The 16,187-nt window shown below is 54.5% G+C and overlaps 2 protein-coding genes across 2 annotated transcripts in view; both read left to right on the top strand.

Annotated features, from left to right (window-relative positions):
• Positions 1–1,319, top strand: part of SYT17 (synaptotagmin 17) — a 39,059-nt gene extending 37,740 nt beyond the window's left edge. Inside the window, exon 8 of the mRNA XM_055710161.1 lies at positions 116–1,319. Within this exon, the coding sequence (XP_055566136.1) occupies positions 116–312 (197 nt within the window). The 3' untranslated portion in view covers positions 313–1,319. The remainder of the gene's footprint in view (positions 1–115) is intronic.
• A 3,819-nt stretch (positions 1,320–5,138) lies between these two features.
• CLEC19A (C-type lectin domain containing 19A) lies at positions 5,139–15,173 on the top strand. The gene is made up of 5 exons (XM_055708876.1): positions 5,139–5,250; positions 10,689–10,854; positions 11,341–11,434; positions 12,206–12,338; positions 13,077–15,173. Exons 1-5 carry the CDS (start codon positions 5,154–5,156, stop codon positions 13,154–13,156), a joined length of 570 nt encoding a protein of 189 aa, XP_055564851.1. The 5' UTR covers positions 5,139–5,153; the 3' UTR covers positions 13,157–15,173.
• Positions 15,174–16,187: the final 1,014 nt, after the last annotated feature.

Raw genomic sequence — 16,187 nt, forward strand, 5'->3', positions numbered from 1 at the left:
ACACCCAGAAGGCTGGCATGCTGCATGAGGGGACATTTGCAGGACACGTGGGCATGGCTCTGGGGGGGCGAGTGATGCTTTTGCCTTGACCTGTCTCTGTTTCTTCTCTTGCCAGTGTATGGGCACAACGTGAAGAGCAGCAACGACTTCATTGGGAGGATCGTGATCGGGCAGTACTCGACGGGCGCCCCCGAGTCCAACCACTGGCGCCGAATGCTGAATGCGCACCGGACGGCCGTGGAGCAGTGGCACAGTCTGCGGTCCCGGGAGGAGTGCGACCGCGTCTCTCCGGCGTCGCTGGAGGTAACATGAGGTGCAGGACTAATAGCAGCCAGATCAAGCAGGCGGGCGAGGGAAAAAAATAAACCACCGACTGAAACACCCCACCTCACACCCTACACACACCCCACAGCAGCTCCATTGGATTGAAGCAGCTGCCGGCACCCAACCGGCCGCGCTGGCCTCTGTGAACTGTCTCCCCCCCCCAGGGTCCTGGCCGTTCCCCCGGGGCCACCAGTGGCCCGTTCGGCTGGCCCTCTTGCCGCTCGCAGCTGGCACCGCTCGGCTGTTTGCATCCCGCGCGGCGGAGCGCGTGGCCAGGCGGCGTGGGCTGCGCGTGGAGGTGCCGTGGCAAGTGCTGAGCGGGTGGAGGAGTTGGGAGTTGCCTCCACTGTCTTTCCAGCCCAAATCCATGGCTCATCCTCTCGGAGATATAAGTCCCCGTGTGCTCTCGTTGGTGAACGTGGTAATTAGGCTAGAATATTTTTTTAAATGGTAGAACCTGTGGTGAAATCGACTCTGACTCCAGTTTTGTCCTTGTACTAGTTTTAACAGAATTAAGCTCCTGTTGGTACGTACGCGTGCATTTGTGTGCTGGGGCACGCGCGTGGCCGTGGGGCCCCGTGTCAAACGGACCCAGTGTCACGTCAGCGGTGAGACCTGCCACTCTCGATAGCAGTCTGTGTGCGTCAAGTAGATACAGTGATAATGTAGCGAAGTAAACATTTCCAATAGCATTTGTACTGGGAAAGCCAGCTCATGTCTTTTCAAACCTGTGTTGTGCAAAAGAAACCTGCTGCAGGGACTTTTGCGGTTAAGAAGACCCAAAATCCACAACTTTAATTCTCTCACAGACTGCAGTGGCTCTTTCTGTGTTGTGTGTGTTAACCCAGGTAGTTCTCCAGGTCACCAAGTGAACTTAGCTACAGTCAAGCTGTCCTGTTGGTTGCTTCTATACATTTTATTTTTTCACAGTGTATTGTCTGGTATGATGCAGATTGTATATTTATTGAAAATAAAATTCTATTTAATTGTGTCACGTAGACTGGGTGATGCTTGTTAGCAGAATGCATTTTTGTGTCGAGCTCCATCAGTTATGTTTATGGCACAAGAAAAGCCAGAATGCTGGTGGTTGCCCCCTTGGTGCTCCCTGTGGATGGATCAGGAGCAAGCTGAGAGGATCTGGGGACCCGCTGATGGAGGGCAGTGAGGAGAGCGAGCCAGATGCCGTGGTCCGGCCGCGCGCAGCTCCCAGCCACAGCACACCCACGGCACGGACGGGTCCGAGCCTCTGCAGTGGGCTCTGCATCTTGGTTCTTTGCAGGAACGGGCCCCAGATTTACTATTAATTTTTATTGCTCTATTTATCAATTTCTGAATTATTTTGATTTTTTTATTATTTTGATTAATATGAAAATATTAAAATTATTGAGACTGTATAAAAATCGGTATCTTGCTTACCCATTCAAGAAATCAAAACAAAAAGGACATCACCCTGAAGGGAGCTGGGCCTGGCCCATGACTTTATTGTCTTCCCCTGTCTTTGTTCTGGAGAAGGAGGGATCTCTTCTGCCTTCAGCAGTGTTTGCCTGTCGTGCCACTGGAAAGCGTGGGGGCATTAGGGATGGGTGGGCTCTGCCCCAGGTCAGAGGGGGTGAGGTGGGAAAGGGCCCCAGGCTCTGGCCATACCTGCTCCCTGGCTCACCTGTGGAATCGCTGGGTGGTAGCCCATGGCTGGCTGCCCCTCCCTGCCTTCCCATGGCCATGCTGGTCCCCAGGGTCCCCTTCAGCCGCGAGGGAGAGGTGCAAGCCAGCGTGCTCCTAGTTTGACCTGGCTCTGTCCCTTTTTGCTGGAAGCGGGAGAGTTGCCTTGAGCCAGACAAAGGTGGGGGCTGGGGCTTGGGGCCAGGCGCTGTGGGAAGCTCTGCCTTTGCTCGTGGCCCTTCCAACTTTGAAATGGCTGGTGAGGACGATGACAGTCCGGAGCTGGCACACGGTAGGGCAGGCGACATCTCCCTCCCCTCTGCTCATCAAATGCAGCCCGGAATGAAATCCTGTTACCTCCTGTGCTTTTAATATTTTGATCTTTAAAAAGAAAACCATACATATATATGCCTATTTCACCTCTGTTGGCTGTTTGGCTGCTACAGTTAGGGACAGGTGACCTAAAAAAACAAAACAAAAAAAGCTTAGTGCTTGCTCAGGCAAATGTTGGTGTTTCAGTCAATAGTCCTTGCTGCTCACCAGAGTGTTTGTGCTCCAGCATGAAGGTCTGTGTTGTAACTCTGATCCCAGCATCCCTGCAGCATGCCTTCAGTCTGGGATCTGCTCCAGTTTACATTGAGTCGTGGGTGCTGAATTCCCTTCTGCGCTCAGAGCATCCCTGTGTGTGCTCTCCATGTGACAGCCAAGTCTGATACGGTGACCCTGCCATTGTGGAGGAGGGAGCACAATGGATACAAGGAGGCTACTAGAGATGTTGTCTCCCCACTGCATCCAGAAGCCATCTCTCGGCGGCTGGGGCAGGGTGACAGCACAAACACTCTGCTCCCGGGCAGAGCACAGCGTGGCCTTGCATAGATGATGACAAAAAAAGGCCTGGATGACCTCATTGCTGAACCATCACCCAGCTGCTGTGGCTGGGGGTGAACGCAGGTGGGAGCTTACCTTGTTGGTGTGGTTGTGCACGCTGTCCCCTGGTGAATGCCTTCACGTCTCACTGACCCCTGCACGTGGCTGGTTCCTGCTGCCAGCACAGAGTGATGGGGAGGGTGGTTGCCACAGGGCTGTGCACGGGCATCCTCGTTCCCAGCATGGTGGCTGGTAGGTTTCAATTCTAGCGTGCCTCTCTGGAAGGTGAAATTCCTCCTCTGTCCCTCAGCGAGGTCAATAGGAAATCTTTGTTCTCTGCCTTCCTGCTGGTTTATCTTGAAGATAAATCTCCGTGGGGAGAGAGCCCACAGGGTGCCTGGGCAAATGTGCTGTAGGGAGCCGACCCCTTCTCGGAACTCAGAAAGGCTCAGGCAAGAGGCTGTGGTTTCAGCAGCCACTGCCATTGACTATGACATTCTTCTTGGGGTCTATGGGCAGCAGCATGAGCTCTGGGCATCCTCGGAAGCTGACCTGAGACCTGCCACGTGCTTTGCTCAAACCCTGGGGGTAGAGTGTTAGCAGAAGGCGCTCTGACCCACTAGTCTGTCCTTGGAGCTGTGAGGTATCTGTTTCACAGCGAGGGGGGTGTCACGTAGGTAAGATGCTAAAAATTGGTGAGAGAGCCCTGAGGAAAGGTCAATAAAAGCGGGATGAGAGCACATTGAGGAGCTCCAGCCCTGCAAGGTGATCGGAAAACAGCGTGGGGAGGGAGAGGAGCAGAAGGGCTGAATAAAGGAGACGTGGCTGTCCTCCCGAGGCTGTATCCAGCAGGTAAAACACCTCCTGCTTTGTGAAACCAGCAGGTAACCCAGAGTGCAACCACAGCTCCAGACAGCCCTGCATGCACGACGTGCGTGTACTTTCCCAGTGCTGGCAGCAAAGCTGGTGCCAGCTGCTGTGCCGGGCACAGGGCCGCCGGCTGCGGGGCTCAGTGCTCCCACCTGTGCTGGGGGATGCTGCTACAGCAGGTCTGTCCTTACAAACAGGATTAAAGCTATTCTGGATCTCTGCTCCCTCTTGAAGCATAAACATTTGTGCTTTGGGAGTAGCTGAATATGCTCAAAGAGTTTTGTGTCATAGTTTGCTGGTAATTGCTGGTGACACTGGCTTTAGCTGGGGATGGCGCACCGTTAGGAAGGGAGAAGGCATGCCTTGGCTTCGGCTGCTCTGAATTCCTTCATTTTTAGTGGCTTGATACATCACTAGCTTTTCCTTGAGCCATATAGTTTCAGATGAATGTGTGGAACTGCTAATGGGGGGGCAGGGACTGTTCTTCAAAGGTTTTATTTAATGCAAAGAAAATGTATGAAAGTTGACTGAATCAGTTGCCATCACTTAGTAAATCCGGATGCTTTACTATACTGAAAGCTTTGTGTCACCCCACATTGTTTCTGCTTGAATCTTGCCTGTAAAAATGGACAATCCCAACCGAAGTCCCAGAAAATGCTGAAAATTTTAATCTGTAGCTAAGAAGAAAAAAAGAATGGCAGGGAGCGTCTGCTTAAGCACCTCTTTCAACACTGATTTAAGGCATTTAATTGCAAATGGGGCAGGACCACAAAATTTCATAGTGTTTGTACCTCTGTACTGTTTTCCTTACAGTAGGGACTTTATAAGGTATAAAATAAAAAAGTATAAAAGGACTATATAAAGTAGAAAAGGACTTTATACAGCGTTTTAAAAAATCTGAAGTTCTTTAAAAAAAAAAAAGACGGCAGAAAGGAGACACGCTGGCTCGCATTGCCTGCCACTAACACTGGCTGGTGCTGGAGCTCCCCGCGCTCAGGGGCGCAGCGCGGCCCCGGCAGGTGGGCGCAGGGGGGTGCTGAGCCCCGGACCCCGCCGCGGCTGCTGCCCCACGTCCCGCCGGTGCCGGGGTGCCCGGGCGCTGCCCCCCCAGTGGAGAAACACGGAGAGACGGCGGCCAGGCGGCGGGGGCAGCGCCGGGACCCCCTGCCCCACCGGCCCACCGCGGGGCTGCGGGGCGCCGGGAACCCCCCGCCGCGCCCGGCCGGAGCATCGGGGCTGGCAGCGCTCCGCCGGCGGGGGGGGCGGCCGGGGGGCTCCGCGGCGTGTGCCGGGGCTGCCGGGGGCGGGCTGCGGGCAGGGCCCGGGGCAGCGGCGGGCGGGGGGCGTGTGCGGCCGGGGGGAGGGGGCGGCGCGGCGTCTATATCCAGCCCCGCGCCCGTCGCTGCCGCATAGCGGGGCCGCGCTCCCCGGCCATGGGCGCCGGGCGGGTGGGCGCGCTGGTGGCCGCGCTGGTGGCCGCGCTGCTGGGCGCCCAGGCCTTCCCCCAGACCAACATAAAGATCAGCCAAGGTGAGTGCCGGCGGCCGGGCGTGCGGGGGCTCCAGCGGCGAGAGGCGGGGGCGCCTGCCCCCCGGCCTGGAAACCAGCGCTCCTCGCACCGGCGGGGGGGCCCGGCTCCCTCCGGGGGCGGGGGGGGTCCCGGGATGCGCGGGGCCGTGTGCGCGGGGCCGCCCCCCCTCCCCGTGCTGGCGCGGCACTGGCCGCGGACTGCGGCGCTCCCCGCCGGGGGCGGCCGTGGCTCCCCGGGACTCGCTCACGCCGGTTGCCAGTGGCCACCAGTACGCGGTTGCCCCCGGTTGCCCCGGTGGCTGCTATATGGCACGGAAGTTTTTGGCGAACTTTTTCCCGGGGCTGGCGCGAGTGGGAGCGGCGGCGCCGTTTGCCCGCTCCCTGTGGGAGTGGGAGCGGGAAGGGGCTCCCCCGAGCTGTGCACCGAGTTCCCGGGAAGAAGGATCCATAGGAGCTTCCCTGCCAGACGCCTAATCCGTGGGAGCTTCGCCAAAACTAATGAAGGAGGAAAAAAGCCTCTGCGAGATAAGCGCTATCTGCCGGTGCCGGCTGCGGGCGCACGGCCCCGAACGCCGTGGCGGGGGGTCCAAGCTGTAAGATCAGCTTGGTTTTGTTGCAGGATTTTAAAAAGCAAAGCCCTCTGCGTGGAAGGATGGCGCTTCCAACGTGCTTCAACCGGGGTTTAGTATTTCATTTGGAAATTTCTAACATGCGCCTTCAGAAACACTTCAGGAGTGTGTAAAATAGCGCCCAGTTATTAAATGGGCTTCACGTCCATCAGTGGATCCTGTCCCCTCCAGCTCCACACATCCATCCCCCAGGCACACGGAGGCCAACACCCCCCCACTCCCCACCCCTCCGATCCACTTGTTTTGAAGGTGGGTGCGAAGCAGGAGGCTTCTACATCTATTAATGAAAAGGAAATATTCCAAATAACGTGAAGGTGGGGTTGTTTGTCTGTAATGACAGTAGTGTCAGTGCTTAAGGACGTGCTCCTAAAGCCATGGGTGACCTGGGGCATCCCAGCATTGCACAATAGCGCTGTCTGAGCCCCTGCCACATGCTCCTGCCCACCAAACCCCCATTTTAACACTTATTCTTTATTTTTGAATGTAATAATTCAATAAAGGGTTTATTCAATTAAGAGCCTACGGGCTGGTGGACGTGTTGAGTCTGTGGTGGGATGGAGCTCTGGCTCAGCTGGTGCTTTGGACACACACACACACCCCCCCCCCCCAGCCTTGCCACAGGCTGCTTCTGCCAAAGCTGTCCTGGGGGGTCCCCTGCCCCAGCCCCGTCGTCTCGCCCATCCCCTGTAAGTGCCCACTGCTCCAGCAGTGCCAGCATGGGGTAAAGCCACACTGCTGGCCCTCCTCATGGTCCCGAGCTGGTAAGAAGTGACTCAGTGTTGGTGAGCACCAGGATGGCTTGTCCTGAATCCCAGCTGTGACCACCAGCGAGGGAGCGCTGCCCATCCCTCACCCTTGGCATCACAGCCCTTGGGTACCAGTGGAGGGGCTCTGCCAGCAGCTGTGCCCTGGGAAGGACCCAGCCTTCCACATGACGGGGATCTCCTCAGCTCTTCTCCATTGGCATGAAGTTCAGACAAGCCTCTTGGGCATTGATGGACACCCTCCAAACGCAGCTGCTTGCCAAGAGCTGAAGAGGTTCACTTGTTTTTTCAGGTCAGGTGGCAGCATTAGCTTATGGATGTGCCAAGGGGTGTGTGTCAAGACCATGCCTTTCATTGAGGTGTCTCCTAATGTCTCTAAGCTTTTCGGTAAGTCCTCAGCTGTTGGTGAAACAGAGCTCTTTGGTGCTCTGCAGAAAGAAGAGTATCTGCTGCCAGCACTGACCTGATCTGATCTGCTGTCCTTTGATGGAGCTGCAGCCCCCCAGGAGCCTTCCTTGCACGGGCATCTCTTGCCAACCTTGTCCTAGCCCCAGACTTCATGTCTCAAATCTGTGATTCGCTGGAGGTGGGACAACGTTGCACTTTGGGCTGAAGCTGTTCAGGAAAAAAAATGTTCTTTGCCAGCTGGGTCGGTGGGAGTCACGCAGTTGGTATTCTATCCTTTTCAGCAGCATCCTGAAATAACAAACAAACTTGTGAAACTGGCTGGGATTTTCTCAGCTAAGTATTTCTAATTGGAAAGTGGCCACTTGGGGAAGTGAAACTTTTTGGCAGAGCAGTGCCAGCCTCTGCAAGATTTTGACAAGTGATTTTCCTGGTGGTTCCACAGTGAGTCTCAGCTAGTAAATAAATAAAAAGACTCCAGTTTTGTTGGCACTGATACAAATCCAGAGAGCACAAAACTCTTTCTGACCCAAAATTCTTGTTCTCCAGCTTTTCTGAGTAAGTAACAGCTGCCTGATATGAATATTGGTCTCAGCCAAGTCTGGACATCTATTTTGCTGGTGCTGCATTAAAACATGGCCCTGACCATTTGCATTGTAAATGAGAAAAGGGAGGAAGGATTCTTGCCATTTTTCACTGGGAATTTGGGAACGGTGGATGAACCGACTCGGGGTCAGCAGGAGCCCCTGACCCACACACAGGCAGTAGCTATGCTGCTCCTGCACAGTGCAGAGGAGCTGATGCTGCTGGGGCTGATGTTTTACTGGGGTGCTTAAAAGTGAGGATCAGGTCTAAAGAGCCCCAAAATGCTTCCCCTGTCCTCTTTTAGGTCAAAATACCATCAGCAGCTGCTGGCTTGGGTTATGAGGTTTTCCTGCAGAGCCACGAATGGTCTCCCATACTCACAAGCATACATCAAATTTCTTATGGCTTTTCTGCTAGAAATAGTCCCCAAAGACCCCAGATAAAGCAGCACCCGCAAAGTTCCTGCCTGTAAGACTAGGAGCAACAGTTCTCCTCCAAAGAGACAGCCAAAACCTCTGATCGTGACCTAACAGAAAAGATGCTAATTAAATGCTGACCTCCCATATTTTCCTTTTCGGTATATTTAACCTTAAATTCCTTCAGGCACCTTTAGCTCGCTGAAGCTTGTCAAATTAATGCTACCTAATGGGAAGCAGTATGGAATAACAAAGAAGGACTGTCTCCATCTCTGACTCTGTTTCAGCTGCCCTGAACAAAATGAGGGTGATTTTCCCAGGCGATTGGGGTGCTGACGGACCTGGCTTGGAGCCAGGGCACCAGGACGCCCACTGCAATTAACACTTGGGAGCGAAGGTCCCCATTTGCTGGGGATGCTTCTGGGTTAAGCCCTGTGAATTTTGTCACTGTGCTGCCAGAGGTGAAGAGTTCATCGAAGTGCTTCACAGCCTCTATAATAAAACCCCAGTTGCTGGGGGAGCTGGTGGTGCCTGTCTGCCGCAGACCTCCGGAGTGCCCCCGGCAGGAGGGAGCAGCAACCTGGAGTCACGGTGAGCTGGGACCTGATCCCAGCCATGTCCTGAATGGGGGGGCATGCCTCATCCATGAGCTGGCAATGAAGCTGAAGCCTCGACCTGTGGGTTTGATGCTCCAGTCTTGCTCTGTGCTTCATTTTTTGGTGGGGACAGGGACCCCCCGGGCAGCATCATGAGGGGAGGAGGGCTTTCTCTCAGGAAATCACATCAGCTCTTGGTGTTCCTGGTCCTTCAGCTCTATTGCTACAATAGAATAATTTACATTTCCTAGGGCTGTTCTGAGGTTTTTCCCAATGGATGAATGTCTGGATGTGAATCAGAGAGCTGGCTGCAGCTTGGTCACCCTCCCCTAAAGCTATTCTGCTCATTTCCAGCCTGGGGTACTTTATCTCTTGGCCTCCAAAGCCCATAACTAGTGCCAGTGAGGATGGGAGAGCCCTGCAAGCCACTCACTGCTCTCGGCAGGTTTGTTGCTGTGCAGTGCAGAGCTGGTCCCAGCCACAGGTCCTCCGGAGGGGATGGCTGGGTGTCCCAAGGCGGGTGATGGGGTGACAGTCCTGCAGGGCTCAGCAGTCGGCTTGGTCTCCTCATCTTGCTCAGGAGGTGAAAAAGGCTCTTTGCATTTGTGGTTTGTTGCCTGGGAGGAGGTTGTGACAGAGGGGACCCAGGGGCTAGCTGGTGGCTGTTTGTAAAATGCTCAGAGATTCCCATGTGGAAAGAGCTGATGAAATATGAAATTATTGCCCGGAGCTGCCAGCACTGAAGCAGGGAAGGATTCAGCTCCACAAATGCTCCTGCAGCTGCTTTGAATTCCCCTTGCCTCTCCTTTTCCCCATGCCAGCACTGCCCTCACCACTCCCATGTCTCGCGCTGCTGCTGGCAGGGTTTTGCTCTTCCCCAGCCTTGGGGAAAGCCGTTCCCCCCACAGCCCCTCAGTACTGGGGGCCCTGCAACACCACCCTGACCTCTCTGGGCTTGAGCCTGTTACCTGCTTGGATAGTTTCATGGCATCTGACATCTGCCATAACCCCCTGCTCCCCCTGCCCTGCCCACCTCCCCACTTGCTCCGCCAGCAGTGCTGACCCTGGACCGGAACCCCATGGGGGTGCGGGAACTGGCTCTGAGGTGCCGACAGTTCCCCAAGGCTGAAAAACCTTGCCAGAAAGCTAAAAAAGCTGAGAGTTAAGCTGATGTGCTGCATGATGTGGGGGTTAGCCGGGTGGTACCCGTGGGTGGTGTGTGGGTGCGCGCTGCATCTTGCCTGCACGGGATGTGGGGAGCACAACGTGGGCATGGGGTGTTGGCGCCGCTGCAGTGTTTACACAGCAGCAACTGCAAAGGCTCCAGAAATGTGTCCTGCCCCAAAAATGGCCTCTTTTGGGGTGATGTCCCCACTGGGCTGAGAAGTGGTGAGGGAGGAGGAGCAGCTGTGTGGGCCCCAGCTCTTATCTGGCGGCGGGAGGCAGATAGGCTGGCACCGCTCCCGGCGGCATTCACGCCTCTCCTGGCTATTTATGGGGCCAAAATCCAGCACGTGCCTATGTGCACGGCTGCGTCCAGGCCCAGGGACACAGGGGAGGGGGGGGGGGGTTCTTGGAGGGAGGAGGTGCAAGTTGGCCTTGCAGGAGGCGAGAGCAGGAGGACAGTGTGGCCGTAACCCTGCAGCCCCCAGCTGTCAGCTCCCATCCCAGTACGGTGGCACTGGTAGTGCCTGATGGAGGTGAGAGGAGCCCTTATCTCGGTTTCTCCAGTAGCAAATGTCAGTGCCTTTATTTTAAGCCCCCTCTGCCTAAAATGATGTCAAACTGGCTTGAAATGTCCCTCCTGATTCAGGCAGATGCTAAAATCAAGAAACCCACAGCTTTTGCAAACTGTGTTTTGGCTTTTGCAAACTTTTGCACGGCTTCTGCAACAGTTGGTTTTTCCATGCCTGTGTTTGGTGGTTATTTGCCTGGGCGAGGTGTGGGGAGCAGGGCTGGGCACTGCTGCCACCACTGCCCGCTCAGCTGCCTGGCCACGCTGCGTCACCATCAGCTGCTGGATGTCCTCTGCTCTGCCCCCAGCCATGCCGGAGCCTGTCCATGCCTACTCCTGCCCGCTCTTCTGGACAGAGTACGAAGGCCATTGCTACCGGTACTTCCCCATCAACAAAACCTGGGCTGAAGCCGACCTCTATTGTGCCGAGTTCTCCATTGGCATCAGATCAGCCAAGCTGGCCTCCATCCACAGGTGAGGGTGCAGAAACATGTCATCCCACCCTGGCACGGCTGGGGAAAAAGGAAGATGGGGATGAAGTTCCATTCCCACAGCACAACCTCTGTGCCAGCTGCAGGCTCGTGTCCCAGCCTAAGCGTCCCTCTGCAGCAGCAGCTAGGTCAAATCTGATGCATGGGTGTGCAAAGGTGGTGTAAAAAATGCCTTTTCCTGGCCTGGCAAGAAAACTGACCTAGTGTTCCCTAGATTTCCCAAACCCGTGGTATTTACTCTTGAAAAAGGGATGGAAATACGATATGATTACACAGGCTTTTCCCCCTGCTCCCTCTACCCCAGCTCTCACCCACACTATGCACCTCTTGCACAGACCCGGGAAAGTAATTGGAAGCAATTGGAAGAGGGGGCCCGTTTGGCTGTGCCGTAGGGCAAATGCTGGGGGGCATGCCCGACCATTTGCCTGACATACCCCCTCAGCGGCTCCGGATTGCTCTGTTTTGCCAGCTGGGAAGAAAACGTCTTTGTGTACGATCTAGTGAACAGCCGTGTGCCGGGCATCCCCACTGACATCTGGACGGGACTCAATGACCTGCGGCAGGTGAGAGCTCCCTGTAATCATGTGGAAAATGGCTTTGGAAAAGTCACCTCCCTGCGTGTTCTCGCTGGAAAGCTGCTTGGTTTCCTTCTTCACTCCATGCAGCCTCAGTCAGGTGGTGGTGTAGGGTCTGTTGGGCAGCACATGGGGGAAAGTTGTCATTTCATCCCCTCTGGTCTGCTTTTAAGCGAAAAGTGTTACTAGAATTAATAGATTAATAATTACTGATTATTCACATCGTATGTTATTAATGGACTAATAGAAAGAGTATTGTACTGCTGGTCCAAGAAGAGCAAATAAACTGAAAACATCTCCAAAGCCAATGATCACCAAATTTCGTTGCTTTCTTTTCTTTTCTCTGCAACTTTTCAAAGCTGACATGTTGGAAATATATAGTCTAATATGTAACAAAGGAAAATGGAGACCATCAGGGGAACAGTCCCATGCCAGCAAATTTTTTGTACGTATTGGGAAAGGAGTGGAAAAGAAAAAGGAAAAGGAAGACAGAATTGGGTGGGTGTGCAAAAAAATATATGGGTTTAATTTCTGAGCTTCCCCTGGTGAGAAGACGGTGAATGCCGGGGCTTGCCAGGCTGAGTTTTCAGTTGTAAAACCCAAACAAGCTGTGTGGCCTTTGCTGAGTGGTGACAGTCTCTTCCTGTGTCTCCGGACTGTGGCACTGGGGATGGGGACGGGGTCTGCACGGGAGCGGGACCCCCACCTTCTGCAAACACTGCTCTGCGATCGCAGCCTTTCTCTGCTCACCCCACGCAGGAGGGTCACTTCGAGTGGACGGACGGCTCCTCCTATGACTACCACTACTGGGACGGCAGCCAGCCCGACGACGGCATCCACTCCATCCCGGAGGAGGAGGACTGCGTGCAGATCTGGTACAGGCACAGCAGTGGTGAGTGCCACGCCGGGTGTCAAGGGCACCCTACGTCTTACTTGCACGTCAGTCAATTCAATCCGCTCAGCTAGTGCTTTTTTGAAGAGGTTGCTGGCAGGCTGAGGATTTGCATTTTAATTTTTATTATTTTCTTTTTTCTTTGCAGAGAAGGGATGTATTTTCTCTTTCAGCACATACACACACACACACTCACTTTCTCTCTGCTCACAGCCCATCTCCCTCTCCCATAGCAGTGGCAGGAGGGGAGCATCATCCACTTTGAAGAATTACTGAATTTAGCCAAAGGTCACATTTTCCCATTTCCTCTCCAACACGGGAGGCCTGTGGAAATACCCATCAGCTTTTCCCTTCCTTGCTCAGGCCAGGGGCATCTCGCTGAAGTGGGGCAAGACCCTGCTTGTGCAAAAATCCCACTTCAGACCCATATTGCCAGCAGGACCAGTCAGGTGTACACAGACCCACTGGACATACCTTAACACCCCATCCTTGCACAGCTTGCTGATATTCTGTGGGGTATGGGGCTGGGAGCCCCTGCTACCATGTTCGAGCTGGGACCAGGGATCCCTGCCAGCATCCCGAGGACTGGGATGGGGATGCTGGGAGGGGGCACGGCTGGGAGCAGCACAAATGGAGGCACATCCAGGGAAAGCCTCTCACAACGGCAGGAGGTCCCGGTCCCAAGGGCGGCACACGGTTACCTCCTCATGCCTAACACCTTGTTTTTTTGGGGGGTAGCGCTGCGCTCCTGGAATGACAACGCCTGTGGCAGAGCCTTCCCTTTCGTCTGCAAGATCCCCTCGCTGGCCCTGGACTGAGGCTGCTGGAACTGCCTGTGCCCCCCCCCCTGCCCCCCCCATTTTGGGTCACCTCTCCAGCCGTGCCAGGGAAGAGCGGCCAGGACACGGCACGGGTGGCCAGAGCTGCTTGTCGGCACCCCCAGGCAGACCCTGGCAGCAGAGTCCCTCCGGGGAGTGCCACGGGGACAAGCCCAGCACTCACCCTCCCCACGGGCAAACGGCGACAGGAGCTGCGCTGAGCGGCGAGGAGCCCTCCAGCCTGAGCCTGCCTTTGGGTTTCACATCAGCCGTTGCAGCACATTAGAGGAAACCCATGATTTTACCAAGGCACCAAACTTTGCACCAAAAAATTGCCGAGGAAACCCATGATTTTTACCAAGGCACCAAACTTAGCACCAAAAAATCGCTGTGTGTACGAAATGGTTTTGTCTGTTGGTCTGTGAAGAGTGGAGGAAATGTGTTATTTTCTGTTAAGTTATGCAAAATGCCTCTTGTGCCTGTGATTTTTCTCTCCACTAAAATAAACGGCAAATAACAGGTGGAGGCTCCTCTGTTTCTGGTGCCCAAGTGGCAGCAGCTCCCCGGGGACCTGGGGTCTCGTGCGGAAGGAGCTGGATTTACCCCAGCCTGCTCTGTATTGGAAAGGTGCGTTGGGGCAAAGCAGATGCCTGGGAAAGTACATTTTATGGATTCCCAACTGATTTTGGGGGTCCCTGCAGCAGCCTGCGTGCACACCCTGCCCTTCACCCGGTCCCCGCCAGCCCCGCGGCTGGGGTGTATGGGGCCACTGGGCACCCCCAGCTCTGTAACACCCCTGCCCGCAGCAGGTGAGCAGGATTTGGCCCTGGCTGCTTTGGGCTGGCCGAATTACAGGGAGGGCGGGTGAAGGGCTGATGTGCACCAGCTGGGGGTCAGCCCGGGGGGTTCCCCGGGTCAGGGGAGCTCACTGCTCTCGGTGCAGCCCTGGTTCCTAGTGAGACTGTGCTCTTCCCTGTAGTCGTTGCTGATGTCCTGTTCTGCGCTGGCACCACAGAGGTACTTTCATCTTCCAGGTAAATGATTTTTGGTGATGTATGTGGTGATGGCAGCCCCAGTGTGCCTTGAGTTGCTCAGCAGTGAGATGGGACCTTCTTCCTTGCATGTGGGTGAATTTGCAGGGCTTGGGTGCTAGTGGGGGTGCGATGGTGCCAGGGCCCGAGGGAAGCGCAGCACTATCGAGGCAAAAACATGCTGCTGCTTCAGGGGATGTGGCTGCAAGGGCACTGCTGAACCCAGTCCAATGCAGCAAATCCAGTGCTTGCCAGAGAGCCCCTTGCAGTGTGACCTCTGGTCCCACGCAGCTCTGTGGCATAGAGGTGGCTTTGCAGGTTTCTGCCTCCCCCTCCAGCCCCTTGCCGTCTCTTGGGAGTGATGTGTCCCTTTTGTCCCCACTCCGGCAAAGCCCCAGGGTCTCACAGCCCCAGAGCAGCTGGGACAGCCCTGGGCTGCCCCATCTCAGCCACTGCCTGCAGAGATGAGTAAAGCATCCTCATAAAATTGTCTGATCTCCCTTGATGTCACCATCTTAGAAACATAAAATTTCAAAACTAAGACTTTCCAGAGCGATTACACTGGTTACAATGAGGGAAATGACTGAGGCTCTGCTGGGAGCTGCTTCCTTGGGTGTCAGCACAGCTTTCAGCTAAAATGTGCTCCTGCCTGGAGAGAAACTGCAGTACTTAGTGGGGGTAATGGTGGTGTAAGTGGAACATATGTGTTGCAGCAAGTTTCTTAAATAAGGATATACTGTCATGCCTGATTATGTATTTTTATATATATATGAACATTTTATATAAATGGATAATACATATAAATAAAACTGTATTATTTTTAAGGGATTACATATATAAATATATACACACTGACTGTATATTTATATGGAACGTAAGCGCTTTGCATAGTTTTCAGTCCTGGGCAGCAGACAGCATTGAATGGGGTTTCTAGAGGCTTTTGCTTCATCTGAAAACAATAAGCTACATATGGATGATAACAGTATGTAAAGAAACTAGCCTTAAAAATAAAAATGTTCTTGGATCCAACAAGCCAACAAAATGTCAATGTGTAGGGTCTGATCTGTGGCAGAAAAAAGGTTTGAGGAACCAGTCTGATCACTGCTCTGGAGGTCACCTGTGGATGGCTCCTGTGCCCAGTGCCAGTGCAAGGACAGCAGGGTCGGGATCCGCATGGCACGGGACATGGCTGACTGACTGCCAGCTCCAAGCACCAGTGCTCCAGTGTGGTCCCATCCCTGTGGTGGGCATCAGCCGTGTGCTGGGGGCCCGGAGCCAGCCCACCCCGCAAGACCCCCTTGGGCTTGGCTGTGCCCTGCGCTGCCACCTGGCCGGGGAGGGTCAGGGTGCTGGGGGCGGCCATCCTGCTGGGTGCTGGTGCTGCACAGCACCAGGCTCAGCTCTGGGCTCCAGGCTTCCCCTCCCCAGTTTCTTTTCCCTGTTCTTCCTGAGTCCCGTTTTCAGAGGGCTGGGAGTTCATCACGGCTGGGGCTCAGGACGCCTCGAGCCAAAAAACTGCAAGTGGCATGAGGTGTGTCAGAAGAAAGGTTAAAACCTTCCCTTGGGAAAGCGTTTGAAGACTTGGGCCCTACTGTGGCTAAAAATATTGCTAATGGGGAAGCCTAGGAAAGCTGTCGGCTCCAATTAACATCTTCATTTCCAGGTAAAAAGAACTGAACATGCGTGACCTGAAAGTCAGGACCAAAGTTACTAGAGGCTCTGTTTTGCAGCCCCCCTGGCTTTCTCCCCAGGCTCCAGGGCCCTTACTTAAAAACCAACCCTTTCTCCTCACTAGTGACTTCCATTTCACAGGAATCAAATCAAATTCAGCAAACCACAGGAGTTTTCGCCTCCTTAATGAACTTCTAGTGGATCTGGCGAGGTCAGAGCTCGATGGAAGATGGGACGTGCCCTTTCCCTTGGCATGGATGGTCCCACACTTTGTGTGGTCAGGAGGAGCTCCAGCTCTTTGGGCTGAACTTTTTTATTTTATTTTTCTG

Source organism: Falco cherrug, chromosome 4 (assembly GCF_023634085.1).
Source record: "Falco cherrug isolate bFalChe1 chromosome 4, bFalChe1.pri, whole genome shotgun sequence".
In the NCBI taxonomy this organism is placed as follows: Eukaryota; Metazoa; Chordata; class Aves; order Falconiformes; family Falconidae; genus Falco; species Falco cherrug.

Coding starts and splice junctions, on each gene's coding strand:
- CLEC19A (XM_055708876.1), top strand. CDS start 5,154: ATGGGCGCCGGGCGGGTGGGCGCGCTGGTGGCCGCGCTGGTGGCCGCG. Junction 10,855..11,340: donor AAGCTGGCCTCCATCCACAG/GTGAGGGTGCAG, acceptor CTGTTTTGCCAG/CTGGGAAGAAAACGTCTTTG. Junction 11,435..12,205: donor GACTCAATGACCTGCGGCAG/GTGAGAGCTCCC, acceptor CACCCCACGCAG/GAGGGTCACTTCGAGTGGAC.